This window comes from Choloepus didactylus, chromosome 17, assembly GCF_015220235.1.
Source record: "Choloepus didactylus isolate mChoDid1 chromosome 17, mChoDid1.pri, whole genome shotgun sequence".
In the NCBI taxonomy this organism is placed as follows: domain Eukaryota; kingdom Metazoa; phylum Chordata; class Mammalia; order Pilosa; family Megalonychidae; genus Choloepus; species Choloepus didactylus.
The window spans coordinates 16,716,176-16,737,548 of record NC_051323.1 but is presented as its reverse complement, the minus strand read 5'-3'; the positions used below and the strand labels follow the sequence as shown (position 1 = coordinate 16,737,548).

The 21,373-nt window shown below is 45.0% G+C and overlaps 1 protein-coding gene and 1 pseudogene across 2 annotated transcripts in view; both read right to left on the bottom strand.

Annotated features, from left to right (window-relative positions):
• Window positions 1–21,373, bottom strand: part of LOC119512632 (GC-rich sequence DNA-binding factor 2-like) — a 935,299-nt gene that overhangs the window by 116,146 nt on the left and 797,780 nt on the right. The window contains exon 1 of one of the 2 annotated variants that reach the window (XM_037807421.1): window positions 4,123–4,318. The exons of the other annotated variant lie outside the window; for it this stretch is intronic. Within the exon in view, the coding sequence (XP_037663349.1) occupies window positions 4,123–4,207 (85 nt within the window). The 5' untranslated portion in view covers window positions 4,208–4,318. Of the gene's footprint in view, window positions 1–4,122; window positions 4,319–21,373 lie in introns of those variants that run through there. 2 annotated transcript variants of the gene reach the window in all.
• Window positions 6,572–6,931, bottom strand: LOC119512641 (annotated as a pseudogene).

Below are 21,373 nucleotides of genomic sequence, written 5' to 3'. Positions count from 1 at the left end.
GCCAAAGCAACTGGGAAAGAGCAGCCTGTTCAATAAATGGTGTTTGGAGAACTGGATATCCATTTCCAAAAGAATGAAAGAGGATGTCCATCTCACACCTTATACCAAAATTAACTCAAAGTGGATCAAAGACCTAAACATTAGCACCAAGACCATAAAACTCTTAGAAGAAAATGTAGGGCAATATCTTAAAGATCTTGTGAAAGGAGGTGGTTTCTTTGACCTCACACCCAAGGCACGAGCAACCAAAGAACAAATAGACAAATGGGATCTCCTCAAAATTAAACACTTTTGTACATCAAAGGACTTTGTCAGAAAAGTCAATAGGCAACCTACACAATGGGAGATGATATTTGGAAACCACATATCAGATAAGGGTTTAATATCCCGAATATATAAAGGAATCCTGCATCTCAATAACAGAAAGACAAACAATCCAATTAAAAAATGGGCAAAAGACATGAACAGACATTTTTCTGAAGAGGAAATACAAATGGCTCAAAAGCATATGAAAAAATGCACAACTTCACTGGCTATTAAGGAAATGCAAATCAAAACCACAATGAGATATCATCTCACACCTACCAGAATGGCCATTATCCAAAAAACACAAAATGACAAGTGCTGGAGAGGATGTGGAGAAACAGGCACACTTATTCATTGTTGGTGGGAATGTAGAATGGTGCAACCACTCTGGAAGACAGTATGGAGGTTCCTCAGGAAGCTAAATATAGATTTGCCATATGACCCAGCTATTACATTGCTGGGTATATACTCAGAGGAACTGAAACTTAAGACACAGACATTTGTAAACCAATGTTTATTGCAGCATTATTCACAATTGCCAAGAGATGGAAACAGCCCAAATGTCCATCAAAGGACGAGTGGATAAACAAACTGTGGTATATACACATGATGGAATATTATGCAGCTGTAAGACAGAACAAAGACATGGATCATGTAATAATGTGGATGAACCTTGAGGACATTATGTTGAGTGAAGTTAGCCAGAAACAAAAGGACAGATTCTATATGGTCTCACTAATATGAACAGACATTAATGAACAAACTTTGGGAGTTAAAAGCTGACAACACAGGCGACCAGGAGATAGAAAGAGGGCAGAGATCAGCCATTTGATGCTGAAGGACTACAGAATGTTTAGGATTGATTGCATAGATCCAGAAATAGATAGCATAATACTGTGTGATGGTAGCACGGTATTGTAAGTACACTGAATGAAGATGTCTGTGAGTAAAGCTGAAAGAGGTGGGATAGGAGAATGTATGACACCAGAGGTAAAGATAGATGATAAAGACTGGGACTGTATAACGTGGCAGAAACTGGAGTGGCCAATGACTGTTACTAAATATACAAATATAAAAATGTTTTTGCATGTGGGAAAGCAAATGAATGTCAACCATGCAGAAATTTGAAAAAGGGATGGTATTCAGGAAAAAACATAATCAAAGCAAACTGGAGTCTATGGTCAACAGTAACATTGTAATATACCTCCATTAAATGTAACAAAGGCAATACGCCAATGCTAAATGTATATGAGAAGGGGATATAGGGGTGTAATATGGGATTCTTGGTAGTGGTGTTATTTGCTGTCCTTAGTAGTATATTGTATTGTATGACATGTTATTTTTCTTTTTGTCATTTTCTCTTATTGCTAAAAAAAAAAACAACAATTTTTCTTGTAGTAATCAGTATGTTCAAGTGCTGATTGTGGTGATAAATGTACAACTTTATGATGATACCATGAACAACTGATTGTACACTGTGGATAAATGTATGGTATGCGAATATAACTCAATAAAATTGTAGGAAAATATATATATAGGAGTAAAAGTGTTGGAGAAAACATGGTGAGAGGGATGATGCCTCACCAATATGGACTAACTACAATGTGTAAACTCAGAATTGAATCTTAGAACATAGCCTAACGTGGACACAATAATTGTAATAGTCCCTAGATTGCAAGCTCTTACAGCAGTTAACTCTATCCCTGAATTGTAAGGCTTATCTCTAAACTTTGAGATGCTGATCCCCTAGCGTATAACCTGATTGGTCTCTGGAACAATGCATCTCTGAGACACCTGAAACTCAGAGCTAGAGCTCGGCAGATATGAATGTCAGTATTAGTGCATACAGCCACTGTCAAAAAAAAAAGCTGAAAAAGAGCCCAGACTTCAATTAGTGATATGAATGAAGCAGGTCAAGTTAAGACCAGGGCAAGACAGGCCAAAGGATAAAGGTTGAAACTGACTATGTTTTAAAACTTCAACTTCCATGTGAGACCAAGGGAAGAGATGTTTATTTGGTACAGGACCTATATTTTCTAAACAATTTAACTTGTACAGTTTGTTCAAATACCATAATTACATAGAACTTTGACTAGGAAGTGAGACCTGGTAGGTTTGTATAGGTTAATGTGAAATAGTGACACAGCCCAGAGTAATCTGGGCAAGTAATAAAAAATATATTTACAGCCTCCCCCTCCCCAGCCCCGAGGATCTGGGGGAAGGTGCGTATGTGTTGGACATCCTCACCTGGACTGGTGTTGATGTTGTCACAAACACTGGGACTGGCGGTTTGATGTGCTGAGCCCTCGAGCATGGGACTTGCCCTTATGAAGCTCATTACCACAAAGGAGAGTCTAAAGTTGTATGTAACGGTGCCTAAGAGTCTCCCCGAGTACCTCTTTGTTGCTCAGATGTGGCCCTCTCTCTCTCTAACTGAGCCATCTCGACAGGTGAACTCGCTGCCCTCCCCCCTACATGGGACCCGACTCCCAGGGGTGTAAATCTCCCTGGCAACGCAGAGTATGACTCCCGGGGATGAATGTGGACCCGGCATCGTGGGACTGAGAGTATCTTCTTGACCAAAAGGGGGATGCAAAATGAGACAAAATAGTTTTAGTGGCTGAGAGATTCCAAATGGAGTCGAGAGGTCACTCTGGTGGACATTCTTATGCACTATATAGATAACACCTCTTAGGTTTTAATGTATTGGAATAGCTAGAAGTAAATACCTGAAACTACCAAACTCCAACCCAGCAGTCTGGACTCCTGAAGACAATTATATAATAATGTAGATTACAAGGGGTGACAGTGTGATTGTGAAGAGCTTGTGGATCACACCCCCTTTATCTAGTGTATGGGTGAGTGGAGGAATGGGGATAAAAACTAAAGGACAAATGGGATGGGATGGGGGGATGATTTGGGTGTTTTTTTTTCACTTTTATTTTTTATTCTTGTTCTGGTTCTTTCTGATGTAAGGAAAATGTTCAGAGATAGATGGTAGTGATGAATGCTTAACTATGTTATCATACTGTGGACAGTGGATTGTATATCATGGATGATTGTATGGTGTGTGAATGTATTTCAATAAAACTGAATTTAATTAAAAAAAAAAAAAAGATGTCTTGGGCTCTTGGGTGAAGAATGGATTGGAAGGAAACAGGAATGGACATATGGACACTATTAGGACCCAACTGCAATGGGTTAGATGAGACCTGTAGCAGGGTGGTGATGAGCACATGGAGAAAAGCTGACAGACTCAAAAGACATTCAGGAGAGAAAATGAAGGGGTACTTACTGAGGTATGAGATGGAGAGGAAGGTCTCAGGAGAAAAAGAAATTCACCGCACATCTGAGCAAACTCTCAAAGCTCTTAGAAGAGAATTCTCAGGAAATAGCTGAGCGCCCTTTGCGAGTCCCGGAAATAAGCGAAACCGACTTTCGCTGTCAGATCTGGAGGCGGCACTGTTGGGTTATTTCACACAAACTTAGTTTTCATTACTCACATTTCCTGTGTCAAAATAACCTGAGGAAATGTGGAGGCTCCATCTACTTAAGGGCCGTCTGCAGCACTGCCATTCCCATCTTAAAGCAGTTCCTCCGAATTCCATCCAAGGAGCCATGGCCAGAGCCTCGCTTTTAAAAAGATGGGGAGAAACCAAGGAACACCACAGACACCATGGGGGAAGGAGTGAGGGGGCCAATGCCTCCGAGGAAGGCGCAGACGCCGCAAGCACGCGCGGCGGCGAGTGAGGCGGCGACCGCAGGACCAGGAGCTGCGGGAGCGGAGCGCCGAGCCCAGCGGCCGCGGTAGATTACCTTTCGGAAATGTGGTTTGCGCCCTTCCCTTTGGCTGAGAAACCTCCAGAAAAGACGTGTCGCTGCCTACAGCCGCGGCGGGCATGATGCCAGTGGCTCACGTGGTCCCGGAGGTGCCTCCCACCCAACGCCAACACTGCTAAAGCGGCCAGGCCCTCGCCCGCCGAGAGAACCAGCTCCTGCACCGGAAGCGTCTGGGCACCAACCCACGCAGCGCCCAGGATCCCGGCTCCTGCGCGTGCGCGCTCGTGCGGCCCGATGGCGTCGCAACGTCGGCTTCCTGAGGGGCTTGATTTGTAAAGGGGACCTGGGTGGCTGCAGTTCCGGCCTGAGCTGGCGGCCGTTTGTACAGGGTGACGGGTTGGATTATTCGAAGTGTAACGGGCACCCTGCTGGCAGCAGTCAGGCAGCGAATAATCCAAATATTGGTCCTTGGTTGGCGTTAGGCATTGCAGATATCTTCTCCTAATCTGCTAAATTTGTTCATAGTGTCCTTTGATGGCTAGAAATCTTTTCTTTGGGTGCCACACAACTCACTGATTTTATTTTGTGCTTTTAATCTTCCTCACCACTCGCGGTATCTTCTCTTGATTTTACATATAGTTTTAGCTTTTACGTTAATGGGTTAATATAAAGCCCTTATGGAGTGCACCTTTCTATATAGAGTTAGGTAGGGTCCCTTGTAATTTTCTTCATGTCATCGGTGAGCTAGTCTGTCCTTTCCCACTGGTCTGTGGCTCCTTTCCTGACAAATAGGAAGCTCCCAAGGGTCTGAATCCGAGCCCTTCCTCCAGTGCCCTTGCTCTGCTGTTTGTTCTTGGGTCAGTAGCATCCTGCCCCTGTCGCCAGGGCTTTGTAGGATATCTCAGCATCCAGCAGGGCAAGGTTCCCCTCTTTTCAAACTTGGCTTTACTCTTCATGGCCCTTTATTTCTTCATGTAAATTTTAGAATAAGTTTATCGACTCTGAGAAATCTAGCTTAAGTTTTGATTAGCGGTGCATTGAATTTACCAATTTGGGGGATAGAATTGTCCTTTCGTGTATTTACAAGAGCGTAGAATGCCTGTGTATTCCTATAATCTCATCTGACTTTTTAAAGTTTCCTCTATAAAGATTTTGTAAAATCTTTGTAATTTAGTCCCCAGACAGGGGGATTATGCATTCTCTAGTGTAGCTTCTAATGTATCTTCCTCGTATTATGGGAGAAACCATATCTGATTTTTAGTGCATTGCTGGATTAGTTCATCTGATGTTTTATTTGGTATTTTTGCAGCCTCATTCATAAACGAAATGAGCCCATACGCTTTTTGCTTTGTATTGTCCCAATTCAGTTTTGAATAAAGATTAAATTAGTGTCACAAACACACTGAAAGGCTAGGAAGTTTTCCCTCTTTTACAATTTTCTGAAACAATTTGTGATGAGATGATTATCTGTCTCTTGAAAATTGGATGTAAAACCATCTCGGCCTTGGGCTTTTTGGAGGGGAGGTATGATGACCATTTCAATGTCATTGGTGCTTATTGCTCTATTCCAATATTCCATAACTTGGCATTCATATTTCCCGAGAAATTTATCAATAATGTCTACATTTAAAATTTTTTTGGTATGACATCCATAATAGTTTTAAACTTTTATTTTAGAAAACTTCAAACATATACAAAAGTAGCCAGATTAGATTAATGGAGCACCTTGCTTCAATAGCGATCAAACCGTGGGGCCATCTTCTTTCATCGAGACCTCCACCCACATCCCCTTATATTATTTTGAAACAAATTTGAGACATTGTATCATGACATCTGCAAATGTTCCAGTATGAATCGTCAAAAGACAAGGACTCTTTCCAACATGGTCACATGCCATTACCACTGTCATTCCAGATAACAATAATTCCTCAATATCACAGCAGTTTAAACTTCCAATTGTTTTACAAATGTCATGTTTTAGAAAGTTTATCTGTTTGAATCAGAATCCAAATTTACAGATTGTGATAGGCTGACCCATTATAACTTCATGTTTCCCTTCCAGCTCGGGTTTTCCCCCTTGCTGAAAAAATCCTGTCATTTGTCTGAGTTTCCCGCTGATTGCACCTCTAGTCTAACATGTTCCCCTGTCGTCTGTATTTCCTGTAAATCAGTAGTTGAATCTAGACCTTGGTCAGATTTAATTTGAGTGTTTGACAAGACTACCTCAAAGGAGTTATTGTTCTTGCATTCTTCTTTTTTTTCTAAATCCCTTTATTCCTGTTCCATCCTTTTGTCTGAACTTTATTCGTATAATGTCTGCCCTCTTTTGTGAAAGGCATGATTATGCAGTCACCCAAGACAAACCCTCTTCTCCCTCATCAGCATTTCCTGACCTCCAGTCAGAAAGTACTAACTAGACACCTTCCTAAATCTCTCTGTAACTCATCTCTTCTCCATTAGAGTCCCCTTTTGCAAGTCCATTTCTTCACAAGTCTGGTATATGAGATTTTATTAGTTCTGCCGCACTTTTCTTCAGTCAGTGGTGACAGGTCCAGGTGTGCTGGCTTTTGTAGTTCTTGTATCATGGTCATAGTCTTATTCAAAGTGGCACAGATGCGGCTCTTTGTCTCTTTCTGCTCAACAGCAACTGGTTTAAAGCATGCATGCAAAGTCTGGTACAAAACTTTATCGCTGACAATTCCTTTAGGAGAATAATTGGATTTTTCTCACCTATTTAATCAGAATGATTAGTCTTGATTTCATATTTCAGCCTGTATTGAATGTAATCCAGATCCGAGTCAGCTTTCTGGAACATCAGTTCCAGCTTATCGACCGCCGCCTCCATGTTGAATAGTTAACCTGTTCTCGCACTGTTATTTAATCTCTGTTGTATCCATCATTGTTTCCCCCTTTTCAGTCCATATTTTATTTATTTACAATTTCTCTTTCTCGCTTTTTCTTGATTAGTCTTGTCCGATTTCTTTTCATTCATCTTTCCAAAGAAGAAGCTTTTGATTTTGTTAATTTTTCTACTTTTTTTTTGTTTTTCCTTCTCTGCTGCATTGATATTTCTATTTGTTTCTCTCTTATTTTTTGAGTTTGACCTGTTACTCTTTTTCCAACTTGTTCAGTTAACTGTTTAGCTTGTCTTTGAAGTTATAAATGTCCTTCCATCTCCTGCTTTAAGTTCCATAAATTTTAATACACTGCTATTTCTTTGGCATCCTAAGTACTTAGTAATTTGCCATGTGTTTTCTTTTTTGCTTTTTAAATAGCATTTTAAAAATTTAACTTGTAGGTTCACAGAAAAAAAAAAGCAGAAAATGCAGTTCCCATACCCCCCGCCCCCCATCATTACCACCTTGCAGTATGGTGGTAAATTTGTTACAGCTGATGAAAGAATAGTATTATAATTGTTCTATTAACTATAGTCCATGTTTACAATAGGGCTCACTGTTAGTGTTACACATTCCTATGGTTCTTTTAAAAATTTCTTACTCTAACATAAATAAAACTTAAAATTTCCCCTTTTAACCACATTTTTTTCATCTTTTAAAGCTTATCTCATTTAGTTTCTAGTAGGTTGTATTTTTTTTTTAAACTATCCAAATTTATCAAGTCATCCTTTGTGGCCTAGTAGAAGGGCACTGTTTAAACCCTTGTACATGTACCTGAAAACTGTGTAATCTCTGGTTTTGGATACAGAGTTAGAGAAAGAGCAGAAAAGAGACAAGCTCAGAGGCCGAGTGGCTGTGGATATGCTCATGAGCATCAACAGAAGTTATTTCTGGGTTTCTTAATGGCAGAATGATAGTTGACCACCATTTTCTTATTTTTGGACAGCAGTTGTTTTTACTGGTCTGTGCTTTCAAATGGTCTACCATGAATAGGCATTGCTTTTGTAGGGGAAAAAACATTAATTTAATCTTGGAAATCAAGTCAGAGATTTTACATGCCACACACTGCCCTGGGGTGGCATTTGATCGCCTGGGCGACTCAGCTTGACGCCCTGCTCTGTAAAATGAGGGACTGAGCGTTCATATTCTGTTACTTGTAAGCTCCATCTGCCCCTGGCGTGGTTGCCTGAAAATCAGGGAACTTCCCAAACCCGGGCCATAAGGGGGTGTCTGATCCCACCCACCAGCGGGGAGCGGGAGGCTGCCTCACTGCATCTTCGGGAGTGGACGTGGCCTTTTTCATTCTTTTGTTGGGCAATAAATGCTTTTCATTCTCCCGTCCTGCTCTGTTCTCTAGGCTGCAAGCCCGCTTCCAGGGAAAGCAGATATGACACGGCCACTCGGAGTGTGGAAATAAACAAGAATCAGTGCCCTTGGCAGTGCCCACACTTCAGGCGGGCTGAAAAACAAACGCGTGTGCTCTGTTTTATTAAATGTTTTCCTTCTTAATCAGTGGTAGGAAATGCCTGAACCGTCCTCCGCAGCTGCCTGCTGGCTCTGGGGACTGGGGTAACGCTCGGCCTTGGAGCCTTTCTATTTTCCTATTTTTCAGTCGTGCCAGGAACGTCCTCACCCTGGGGGAGCCAGATGGCCACAGGGGTCCTGTTCCCTGTTCCCTCCCAGGAGGGTAGTTCTTCTGACAGGACCAAGCAACCCTTCATTGGCAACTTTCTACACATTTCTAAGCCCCCAGATGCTGCCCTAAAGACTGGGAAACCGAGATTGCATATTGTGTATCATCTAGTGAATATACATGATGCACGAAACGAGTATAAATTTGCTTCACATCGCTTGAATATAAGGACTGCCATAATACTGAAACCAAATTAAATGTAGTTCTGAGCTCTCACTAGGGAGATGAGCTGGGGTTTTCTTATGCCCCCCAGGGTCGTGCTGGAGTCCCTGGGGAGGACACAAGCCGGAGCCCCTTGGGAAAGGGCTTCTAGTCTTCCGCCCATGGAGTCCCCGCTGCTTTCTGGGCCCAGCTGGGGGAGACGGCGCCCCTGCAGGCGGCGCCGGGGCTCGTTTGGCAAATGCCTATCCCAGGCTGGGCTGTCCACAGCGCCCTCTTGAGGCTTCATCCGGGAACTGCCGCCTCTGCCCCTAAATCTCCCCTGGGCGGGTGATTCACAGGGGGCCGCTCTAGGCTTAGACCATGCGTGGTCTTGATTTAGGTTCCCTCAAATAGGCAGATTAGTTTAAAATCTTCATCTCTGTGTTTCCTTTGTTTCCCGTGTCATAGACAATATTTGAAGGGAGGAGGAAAAGAAGGAGAAGTTGCTCGGAAGGCTGGTCCTTTCCAGAAGATGGACTCGGGGGAAGCAGGGGCAAGGTAGGGGGGCGCAGGGAGAGCAGGCAGGGGGGTTTTGCCCGGCGAGCATGCACAGGGCCCTGTCCACGCCAGCCGGACTCCTTTGTCACCTCTTACATCGGCGCCCTGGAAAACCCGAGTCTGCCACTAAAGAGAGCCGCTCGTCGGAAAGAGATGGAGAGGCTTCCCAAGGCCAGTGGTCCACACCCGACACTCTAAAAGAAAAGCCACTGCTCTCCTTTGGGGTTATTGTAAGCCAATGATTTAAATTCTCCACCTGCATTCTGTGGTGGGAGCAGGGCTCACACTGGCACCCTTGGGCTTTCGCTGGAGGCTTTCAAGGTCCTGGCTGAGTTTTGTTTGGCATCCAGCTGAACACAGAGCTTTCTGTGTTCCCTTGTTCTCCTGTATTTATGAAAACCCAGGAATGCTTACTTTTCTCCCTTTTACACTGTTTGTTTTGTCTTTATATCATCGCCCCATCCAGCTCTCTGGAATAAATTTCCTTGCTCATGGTTCAGTGCTGAAACCTGAGGAGTCTAATAGATGAGGGAGACTTTTGTAGCTTAGGGAAGGGGGAGCTCTGTGATAGTCCCCGTTGGCAATGCCACACCAGGCAGAGTGAAGTTGGGGATCACCGCTTTCCCTGAGGCTAAATAAAAGGCTTCCAGGTCCCTCCCTGTCCCAAGCCAGGTATCAGCGTCTGCAGTTGCTGGGCAGAAACCTCCCCAAACTGGGAGAGCCAAGTCCTCTGTCTCTTAGGCCAAGCCTCTGCCCTGTTTCAAATCTGAAGGGAAAGGTCACCACACATGGCACCCTGCATTCATCAGTCGGTAGTGCACACATTTGCTTCCTGGAGGCCTTCTCTCTTCTAAGGCCCCCAGATCCTCATGTTGCTTGTACTTTCTCTCCCTCATCTGATCCTTCACTCCTTGCATCCTTTCAGCCCTTCCACAGGGGCCCCAGGAACTCCATACTTAGCAAATTACCCTTGATGCCCAACCTCTTCCCCATGTGTTCCCTCCACACCTTTGCCTTAATTTGCTCATTCATTCAGTCATTCAATAAACATTGATTGAGCAGTTACTAGGGCTTCTGTTTTAGGTACTGGGGGACACAGCAGTGAACAAAATAGACAAACCCCTGCTTACATTCAAGTAGCGAGAGAATGAATATAACATACATTATGCCACGTGTGATTGGTGCCAAAAAGAAAAAAGTTAGGATAAGAGGATGGAGAATGAAGATGTGGGCTGGTATGGCTATTTTATACATGGGAGCCAAGGTAGGATTTTCTGACAAAGCAAAGATGGGGAAACCTTGGGATGTGAGGGAGGAGCCGAGTGGAAACCTGGGGGAAGAGCTTTGAGGCCAAAGGCAGGGCAGGAGCAGAGGCTCTGAGTAAGAAGGTGGCTTGGCATTTTGAGGAACAGCATGGAGGTGGGGGTGTTGGGCAGTGGGAGCAAAGGGGAGAGAGGAAGGAGATAGGAAGGTAGTTGGAAACCAGATTGCATAAGGTGTTAGAGACCATTGTGAGGCTTTTGGATTTTTTCCCAAGTGAAATGAGAAGCTATTGGAATGGTTTTGAGCAAAGTAGTACCAAGATCTGAGTTATGTTTTTATGGCTACTGTGCAGAGAATAGTCATAGGTAGGCAAAAAAAAAAAACACTAACTATGTGGCTATTGCAATAAATTAGAGGTGATAGAGCAGGGCGGTGACAATGTCAGTGGTAAGAAGGTGTCAGACTCTGGATATGTTCTGAAGGTAAAGGTGACAGATGTGCTGATAGAATGCATATGGGGTGTGAAGGAAAGAGAGGACCAAGGGTGACTCCAAGGTTTTTGGCCTGAGCTACTGTAAGGATGGAGTTGCCATCCTCTGTGATGGGGAAGACTGGGGGAGGAGGAGATTTTGAGCAGAAAATCAAGAGACCTATGTTGAACCAACCCAGCAGCAAGATTATAGACTTGAAACACCATTTCCCAGGCTTGCTGAGCCCAGGTCTGTGGCAATAAGTGGACGAGATGAGCTGGGAGCATCTTGTCTTACCAGATGGCAAGGAAGCTATCAAAGATGATTGGGGTCCTCTCAAAAGGACTAAATGGCCAACTTGAAGAGCTTCCCACTTGCTAAAGATGGGATAGTTTTAGCACTGATAAGGATGAAAACTGCAGTGGATTGGGACATCATCAAATATTTTTGTATCTCTGAGTTTGTGATGATACTGAAATTCATCTCTTAATTGGTCTCTGTTGGAGAATGATAGGGAACCAACTCATTATTTTGAAAACTGGCTAATAGAGGGAAAGAATCATTTATCCTGCCTTTCCCAAACAAACAATACCTCAGGGTAACCAAATAGCAAATGAGGGGTCATTTCTCTTTATAGATGTATTCCAGCTAATGAATGAAGATGAATGATCAAATGTGAGTATCACCAATTGGAAACCCTAATGAGGTAACGGGCTCGGGCAGTGAGCATAAGCTGCTCTTTAAGTGTCAAGAAAGAGAGCAGCAGATATTATGTGCCTCCTGATGGACGATATACCATCACTTATGAAGAAGTCTGGCTAAGAAATCACACTTGAGTTTGGTCAAGACTCTAGAATCCAACTCCCAATTTGCAGATGGTGTAGAGCACTTGTGGACCTGTTAAACTACACAGTGGGGTACAATCAGTAAGATTCTAAATGAGTGACACTGCTGGACAAACAACCTGTTTCAACAAATAAATTGAAAAGACAAAAGAGGCAGGGGGAACCTATAAATTGAAAGACACTTAAGACATTTTGACCAATCACAGTGTGCACATCTTACTTGGATCCTGATTCAAACAAACTTACAAAAAAATTGTGAGACAATTGGGAATTTGAACACTGACTAGCTACTTGGTGACATTAAGGAATTATAGTTATTTTTTATGGATGCAATATGGTGTGATGCTAATGTTTAAAACTGAGTCTTTCTCTTTTAGTGATACACACTGAGATAGACATAGATGAAATGATGCAACATCTATGTTTGGAACTTGTTTCAAAATAATATGGTGGGGTTTGGGGGGCATGGAGGCAAGATAAGGTCAGCTGTTTCAATATTCTTTGAATCTGGGTAGTGGGAACCTGGGGGGTTGGTTATAACATTCTATCTGTTTTTGTGAATTCCCTGTTTAAGAAGTAAAAAAGAGAGATAAAGAAAAAGGAAGGGAGGGGAAAAGTTTTGCAGTGAGGCATGTTAAATTGGAGATGCTTATTTGATATCTGGACAGATGTATTGATTACGTGAGATGGTGGTTCAGGAGAGTATAGAGGCTAGAGACAAAAATTAAGGATCCCTAAATTTGTAATTGTATTAAAATCATGGAACTTGGTGAGATCACCCAAGAAATGAGCATAAATAAGAGAGATTTACCCATTAAAGCTTGGGAGTTTCCAAAGTTGAGAGGTCGGGAAGATGAGGTAGAAAATCAGTCTGTGCCCTAACATGACCTTGAGAGGTGACTCATATTAGTCAGAGCCTGGACAGGCTCTTTCAAGCTCTGCACCGATCAGCTTTGGGCCTAAGTTTGTCTAATTCAACACATGTTATAGAACTCTCTCTGCCTCTCAGTTGTTCTTTAGGCACTGGAGAAACTGTGGTGACAATACAAAAATTCCTGTCCACATAAAATGTATATTCTAGCCTGGGAGACAAGCCCAATATATGGAATGCCAGGCAGTGCCAAGTGCTATGGAGAGAAATAAAGCAGGGAGAGGTGTAGGGAGGGCTGGTGTGTGTGTGTGTGTGTGTGTGTGTGTGTGTGTGTGTGTGTGTGTGTGTGGTATTTTATAGCAAGTGATCAGGTGGTCAGGTAAGTCCTTTGCAAAGAGGAGCTAGTTGAGCAGAGACCTGGAGGAAAAAGTCACGAGGTCTCCAGGCAGAGAATTCCAGACAGAAGGAATGGCATGCTTTGAGGATGGGCATGGTTGGTGTGCTTGGACCAGCCAGGGACCCAGTGTGGCTGGAGGGGAATGGGCAAGGGATAAGATGGTGGGAGATGGTTTATGTCAGAAGTCATTGTAAGGACTCAATGGGAAATGTTGGAGGGGTTTGAGAAGAGGAGTGACATGTTTAAAAGAGTCACTTGGAGGCTGGGTGGAGAATAGGCTGCAGTGGACAAAGAAAGCCCAGTGAAGAAGTCATTGCAATTATCCAGGTGAAAAATCTTTTGGTAGATGCGGTTAGAGGAGGTCAGCTATTGGATACTTTTTCAAAAGTGAAACAAGTTTTGCAGCTGAATTGCATGTGGAGAGGGAGGGAAAGAGAGTAGTTGAAGATGGTGTGGGACAGTTTTCAGAGCTGTTCACAAATATTTTGGTTGTTTTCTTCTGGCCCATGGTGGGCTTGCATTTCCCACCCTGCTTTAAGTTGGGTGTGGCCGTGTGGCTTGCTTTAGACAACAAAATGTGAGCAGAGCAGATGTGCGTGGCTTGCAGGCAGAAGCATTTGACTGAGTGCAAGACTCTGCAACATGCCCCTTTTCCTGTCTCAAAGAAGGTGGAAAAATTTTATGACAGATCCTCCATCAGTTTGGGTCCACCCTGCAGCTGGGCAGACCAGACCTGAAATCTATAGAGTGGGTACTCTCTTGCTAGCTGTTTGAGGGGGAGGGGGACTGGGGGGCACGTGACTTAAGCTGTGGCCACCACCCCTTACCCAAACTTTCCCATCATTGCTGAACGTTGAGTGAATAAAGTAGAAGGAACGATCCCACCTTCCGGTCCCATCCGTTACGCTCGCGGCCATCCCCGCCGATCTCGAGATGGCCCCCAGGGGGCGTCCGCCGCTGCGAAGTGCTGGGAGCCTGGAGTGCAGCCGCGGGGTCCCCGCGCCCCCAGAGTGTTCACGGTCGCGCGCACGCAGGGCCCGGCTCGGCGGCGCGTCCCCGCGGAGGGGTCGACGGGGCGGCGGGATTGACGCGCACCCTGCGTCTGGGGTGCGTCGCTTCCCTGCGTTCTGGGTCTACTCGCAGGTATCTTAGGAATGTTATAATTAGGGGGTGGGGGGATGCCGCCTTCCAGTGCCTCTTGGGCGGTATTTAAGTCTCGGGTGCTAAACAAACGGGTGAGTCCCATTTTTTCCTGGCGACTGGATGCCAGCTGCGACACGCGCACACAGAAATTTTTGTTCATCTGTCATAGTAGCGGTACCAGCAAACGCGTGGCTTATCTAGCACACTCGCTAGGTGTCATACATTTTATAGGGAGGGCCCTCAGGTGTGGCCCAGGTAGGGTTAGAGACTCAGGCATCCTGTGTCCAGCCAGCCAAGCCACATTTATTAAGCACCTACTATGTGCCAGACACCTTGCTTCGTGCTGGGGGTGCATCGGTGAAAAAGAGAAAGTGTCTACCTTCCAGAAACCTCCAGGCTGGCAGGGGAAGCCAAAGGATTGGGAGCACGAAGGGGTTGGTGACAAGGACACTCAGCAGTGGGTGGCTAAGGGAGGAGCAGTAAGAAGGGAGATGTCAGCCTTTTCCCTGCCCCCGCCCCCTCTCCAGGCAGTCCACCCTGGGCATTTTTGGTAATCCATTCTTGTTATTGGCTGCCTTTTTGGTCAGCTGGTGTGCCAGCCTTGCTGCTGGAAAAGTGCCATGGCCCCAGTGGCACTAGGTCTCAGGAATCCCCCAACTGCAGTCTTGGCCTTGGGACCCTTATTCTTATTGACCAACTTCCCTGATCTTGCCTGACTGCCGGGATTTCTGAATAGCGGGAGCTTTGGTTTTCACTGTGCTCCATTTGCTTGTTAGCCAATTAGGTGCGCTTCCCCCATCCTCCCCATGCGTTGCCGTCCTCATCCTGGCCTCAGTGGCAGCCACAGCTGGCCTGATCTTCCTCAAAGCTCTGACTTCCAAGCCCCAGCCCAGCCTTACCATCTGTCCCACCCCTGGGAGCTGTTCCACCCATCTCCTGTCCTTCTGGCTCAATCACACTTCCACTTCCTCTCTAGCTAGTGATATCTGTAAGTCCTGCAGACTCTAGAGTCTTTTCTTTTCTTCTAATACATCAGTTGCTCCTGGCTTTGCTTCCTTCCCCACTCATCCTGGACACCAGGGCCTTGACCGAGTTATTTAGCCTCTCTGCCTCAGTTTCCTCATGGGGATAATACTAGTGATGACCTCATAGGGTTCATTAAAGAGTGTGGTGGTTTGAAGCTGTATGTACTCCAGGAAAACATGCTCTTAAATCTAATCCATCCCTGTGAGTGTGAACCCATTGTAAGTAGGACCTTTTGATGAGGTTGCTTCAGTTAAGAAAATGGGGCCCACCTTAGTTAGGATGAGTGTTATCCTAGAACTGGAGTCCTTTATAAGCAGAGTGAAATTGAGACATGCAGAGAGAAACCCACAGGAGTAGCAGCCAGAAACTGGACATCAGTGGAACCCAGAAGAGAAGGGAGAGACCGGGAGACACTGCCATGTGCCTTGCTATGTGACAGCCTGAGGACCAAGGGTCACGAGCAGTCAGCCCCAGAACACCACAGTCTTTGGGAAGAAGCCATTGCCTTGATGATGCTTTGATTTGGAGTTTTTTCCAGGCCCAAATAAATTCCCGTTGTTTAACCTGACCCATTTCATAGTGTGCTGGTTTGAAGCTGTTATGGACTCCAGAAGAACCATGATTTTTTTTTTTTTAAATTCAGCTTTATTGAGGTGTATTCATATACAATACAATCATCCAAAGTATATAATTAATCATCCAAAATGTACAATCAGTTGTTCACTGTACAGTTGTACATTCATCATGGCAATTAATTTTAAACATTTTCATTACCACAAAAAAAAAAGAGAAAAAGAATAAAAATTAAAGTAAAAAAGAACACCCAAAACATCCCATCCCCCTCATCCCTCCTCATTATTTGTTTACTTTTTGTCCCCAGTTTTCTCCTCATCTGTCCATACACTGGCTAAAGGGAGTGTGAGCCACAAGATTTTCACAATCACATAGTCACACCATATAAGCTATGTAGTTATATAATTGTCTTTAAGAATCAAGGTTACTTGGTTGCCGTTCAACAGTTTCAGGTATTTCCTTCTAGCTATTCCAATACACTAAAAACTAAAAAGGGATGTATTTATTACACATAAGAATAACCTCCAGAATATCCTCTTGACTCCATTTGAAATCTCTCAGCCATTGAAACTTTATTTGTTTCATTTCTCTTCCCCATTTTGGTTAAGAAGTCTTCCTCAATCCCATGATACCAGGGCCAGGGTCATCCCCAGAGTCATGACCCACATTGCCAGGGAGATTTACACCCCTGGAAGTCATGTCTCATGTAGAGGGTAGTGCAGTGAGTTTACCTGCAGAGTTGGCTTAGAAAGAAAGAGAAAGGGCCGTGATCTTTTAATCCAATCTTGTTGGGTGGAACCTTCTGGTTAGGTTGTTTCCATGGAGATGTCACCCACCCAAGGGTAGGTAAGACCTTTTGATTAGATCATTTCCGTGGAGGTGTGACCCTGCCCAGTCAGGTGGGTCTTGATTAGATCGCTGAAGTCCTTTAAGAGAGCTCACAGAGAGAGGGAGCTCAGAGAAGCTGAGAAGGACATTTTGGACAGAAGCTAAAATATGTAATCCAGAGTTTGCCCCGAGAGAAGCTAAGAGGTGACACAGAGCCAGATGCTTGGAGATGCTGGGAAATGTAGAGAGAAAGACATTTAGAGATGGTAAGCTAAGAGATGAAGCCCAGAGTTTGCCCCCAAGAAGTAAGAAAGGATTTCCAGATGCTTAGAGAGTAATGCTCCAGGAGAACCAAGCAGAGAGCTGAAAGAAGCTAAGAGAGACAGAAGCCCAGAGACATTTTGGAGAAAGCCACTTCTGAAACACAACCCAGGAACAAAGGACAAGCAGATGCCAGCCATGTGCCTTCCCAGCTGACAGAGGTGTTCCAGATGCCATCGGCCTTTCTTCAGGGAAGGTATCCTCTTGTTGATGCCTTAGTATGGACACTTTTATGGCCTTAGAACTGTAAATTTGTAATATAATAAATCCCCTTTAAAAAAGCTAATCCATTTCTGGTGTTTCGCATAATGGCAGCTTGAGCAAACTGGAGCACATAGTATTTGCTTGAGCAGCCCAGGAAACTAAAATGCCACCAGTGCTAAGGCCATTCGGCCCACGTGGTATGGTAGACAGAAGAGTGAGAATCTTGGTCATCAGTGATCCCCTTTGGATGCCCTCTCTTTGGCCATGTGTATGATGGGATCTTGATGTCCAAAGAGAGGACAGAGGGTGGGGAAGGAGCCCACAAGTCACTGAGCGCTCATTCTGACTAAACACTAAGCACTGACTTGACATTTCCATGCACTGCTGGGTCTAATCCTTTGGAGGGAGAGTTTACTTTCCCCATCTTATAGTTTTAAAGATGAGGGAGCGGGCTCAGAAAGGTTAACTGGCTTGCTGAAGGTTACACTGGAGGCCCAGGTTTGGGAGGACAAAGTCCACAGGTTTTCCCTCGTATCTCTAGCTTACCCAAAGGGGCAGGGCTGGGTCTTAACACTGATTCATTTACCAAATCCAACCCTCACAATGCTCTTCTCCCCACTCATCATTCCGAAGGTGTGGTGCCCTCATTTCTAAGTGAAATCTCAACCTCAGAACCTGTCAAGTTGACACTTCTGCTTGCTGATAAGAAGAACTGCCCAACTTCCAAGAAGAAAAATTGATCTGGCCATTCTCTGACAACACCTTTTTACCTGAACCTCATCTTTCCGTCTCTCTGGGAAGGAGTGGAAGAGGATTTCATCCCCCTCTGCTTAGCACTTGCCCACAGCTCTCAGGCCTCCTGGGTATCTCCTGTGATTTCTTTCTCTGTTTGACACCTGCCTGGTTCTGGCCATAGCTGGGTCCACCTGTTGTCTGGCCCTCTGGGTGTGTTTCTGCAGTACCACTCCCAGGGCAAAATTTTTGAGACACTTAGAAATGAGAGCGCCACTGGATGTTTGATTAACAGTGTTAAGGAATTCCTCTCCTTTTATGTGTGTTAAAGGTACAAGGTAATACTTTTTAAAAGCCCTGTCTTTTAGAGATATACACTGAAATATCAGTAGATGAAACAAAATGGCTTTTTGATTTGCCTCAAAATGTTATGGGTGGGAAAGAGTAAGTAGGAGTTTTGGATAAAACAAAATTGGCTGTGAGTGGATGATTGTTGAACCTTGGCAGTGGGTCCCTGGGGGTTCATGAGAATAGTCTGTCTACTTTTGCATGCCTGAAATTCTCCATAGTAAAAAGTAAAAAAAAAAAAAAAAAAAAGTGTTAAATTGGGGGCAGCGGACTCAAGAGCTCAATGTGTATGGAAGTGGAGGGTGGAGTGGGGGAAGCTGGGAAGAGACCCAAAATTGGTGAGTGCAACAAGATGGAGTAGCATCCCATTTCTGCTTTCTGCTTTCTTAGAATTAATTTGTAACAAGCTATCCTCTCTCCTCTTCCCATGAACCAGACAGGGAGTAGGCCAGTGTTCATCTCTCGAGAGTCCCCTCCTCCACCGTGTCCTGCTGGAGTCCCTGAGGTCCCCGTGGCCTGAATGGAACACCTCCGGACCTATGTCTAAGGGAGACACACATGGGCGTGCCACCCAGAATTGGTCCTCCCTTTGGGCCACGCCTGAGTACTGGGACCCCGAATTCCCCACCCAAATGCCACAGCCTCTTCGGGGCCTGCCTGAGCCTCTTTCCCATCTGTCCTTGTGTGATTTGCTCACCTAGACCTCAGAGGTGGCTAAGGGGTGGCTATTTGCAGGGAGCCTTTGGGTGGAGCTTGAGCATGCAGGATGGGTTGTTTGTCCAATGCCTGCTGCCTGCAGGATGGGGTGGGAGGAGACCGGGGTGAGTATGGGCCAGCTCCCTCCCTTGATTCTCTTGCAAATGTTAGAGCCAGGTGCAGGTCTGGGATCCACTTGGAAAAGGGGAAAATACTATTCATTCTTTCCTACTGAGTTACCTCTTTCCCTACCCTTCCCCTTCTCTAGGTTGGATCAAAAGGCTTCTTGTGGAAAACACACCAGTCAACAAATGAGCAAAAGATAATACCCCAAAGTATATGTACATGCAGGCAGGCACAGACCATTCACACATCAGGGCACCCATCAAAATGATTTTGAAGGGATAAGCTTGATTAAGAGGTCTGGGGAAGTAACCTTGGAAGGGGACAGACAGAAATGGCTCTGCCTTGTGCTGGTAGGGAGAGGACGCCTGTGATGAGGCCAAGAGCAGAGGGTAGGGGAAGTGAAAGGACAAGGCCCATCTGGCCTAGGAGTTTGAAGGATTCTCCCTCTAGGGCAGGGGTTTTAAGCACTCATTCATGGCAGAACCTCCTCTTAAAGCATAATCTTACCTGGAAACCCATTATGAAAGACAAATCGTTGTGGAGATGTTCTGGCTGAAACAGGGCTGGAGGGCAGGCTCACCGTTTGGCTTCTACCTGTGCCTGAGGCACATACTGGAAACTTCCAGACCTAGGGAAATGCACAGGTCTGGTGGGGGAAGCCCGGGGCCCCATCCACTAGGCCGCTCCAGACCAAGGGAACAGGAGCTCAGGGCCAAAGCCGGGGCCAAGAAACTAGACTTTTGGGGCCATCGCCCATTCTCCTCACTTGGCAGTACCAGAACACAGTTCTGTAGCTGCACATCTGGTGAGATCCCCCAGCTACCTCACCTGCCTTTAAATGAGGTAACATAAGAAAGCTCTTTGTAAAGTGTAAAGAACTAAGTAAACATTAGATGGTTTGCACCAGAGAAAGGGCAGGTGTGAGTGTGGGTGCCCAGGTGTGGGGATGGGGTGGGGGGTGCCTACCATTATCATCTTGTTTGGACTCCCCATGCTGGTTATTAATCTTATGTCTCTCAGCTCAGCCCCCCTCTTTTTTTTTTTTTTAAATCTTCATTTTATTGAGATATATTCACATACCACGCAGTCATACAAAACAAATCGTACATTCGATTGTTCCCAGTATCATTACATGGTTGTACATTCATCACCTAAATCAATCCATGACACCTTCATTAACACACACAAAAATAACAAGAATAATAATTAAAGTGAAAAAGAGCAATTAAAGTAAAAAAGAACACTGGGTACCTTTGTCTGTTTGTTTCCTTCCCCTATTTTTCTACTCATCCATCCATAAACTAGACAAAGTGGAGTGTGGTCCTTATGGCTTTCCCAATCCCATTGTCACCCCTCATAAGCTGCATTTTTATACAATTGTCTTTGAGATTCATGGGTTCTGGGTTGTAGTTCGATCGTTTCAGGTATCCACCACCAGCTACCCCAATTCTTTAGAACCTAAAAAGGGTTGTCTAAATTGTGCGTAAGAGTGCCCACCAGAGTGACCTCTCGGCTCCTTTTGGAATCTCTCTGCCACTGAAGCTTATTTCATTTCCTTTCACATCCCCCTTTTGGTCAAGAAGATGTTCTCCGTCCCACGATGCGAGATCTACATTCCTCCCCGGGAGTCATATTCTGCATTGCCAGGGAGATTCACTCCCCTGTCAGCCCTGCTCTTCTAGACTCCGTGATGCTGGGGCTGCAGCTCTGCAAACCCCACACATCTCCATGGCCAGATGGCTCCATGTTGGGCTCTGCCAAGAGGAGGTTGCTAGGCTGGAGGAAGAAGATGGGACTTGCTCCTTCCTGTCTGCTTCTTGCGCCTGTGAGCATCACCTCGGCAGTGACTCTTCACCTTACAGTGACAGTCCATTCCAGTAGTAGTCAGTTCCAGTTCCAGTTTTTCCCCCACACACCCAGCCCCAGCCTCGGAGATACCACGCAGGTGCCCCTCCTGGGAGGTCTTGCTCCCTGCTTTGCAGGACGTCTCTTTCAAGCGTCCAAATTGCACCAGTCTTTTCCCTTTGTTCACAGATCCGGAGGTGGAGCTGCTTCACTCAGTTCCTATCTTTGTGTTTATCCTGAGGGTCACTTTTTTTTAACAGGGGTGTTCTGGTTTTCTAAGCTGCTGGAATGCAATATACCAGAAATGGGT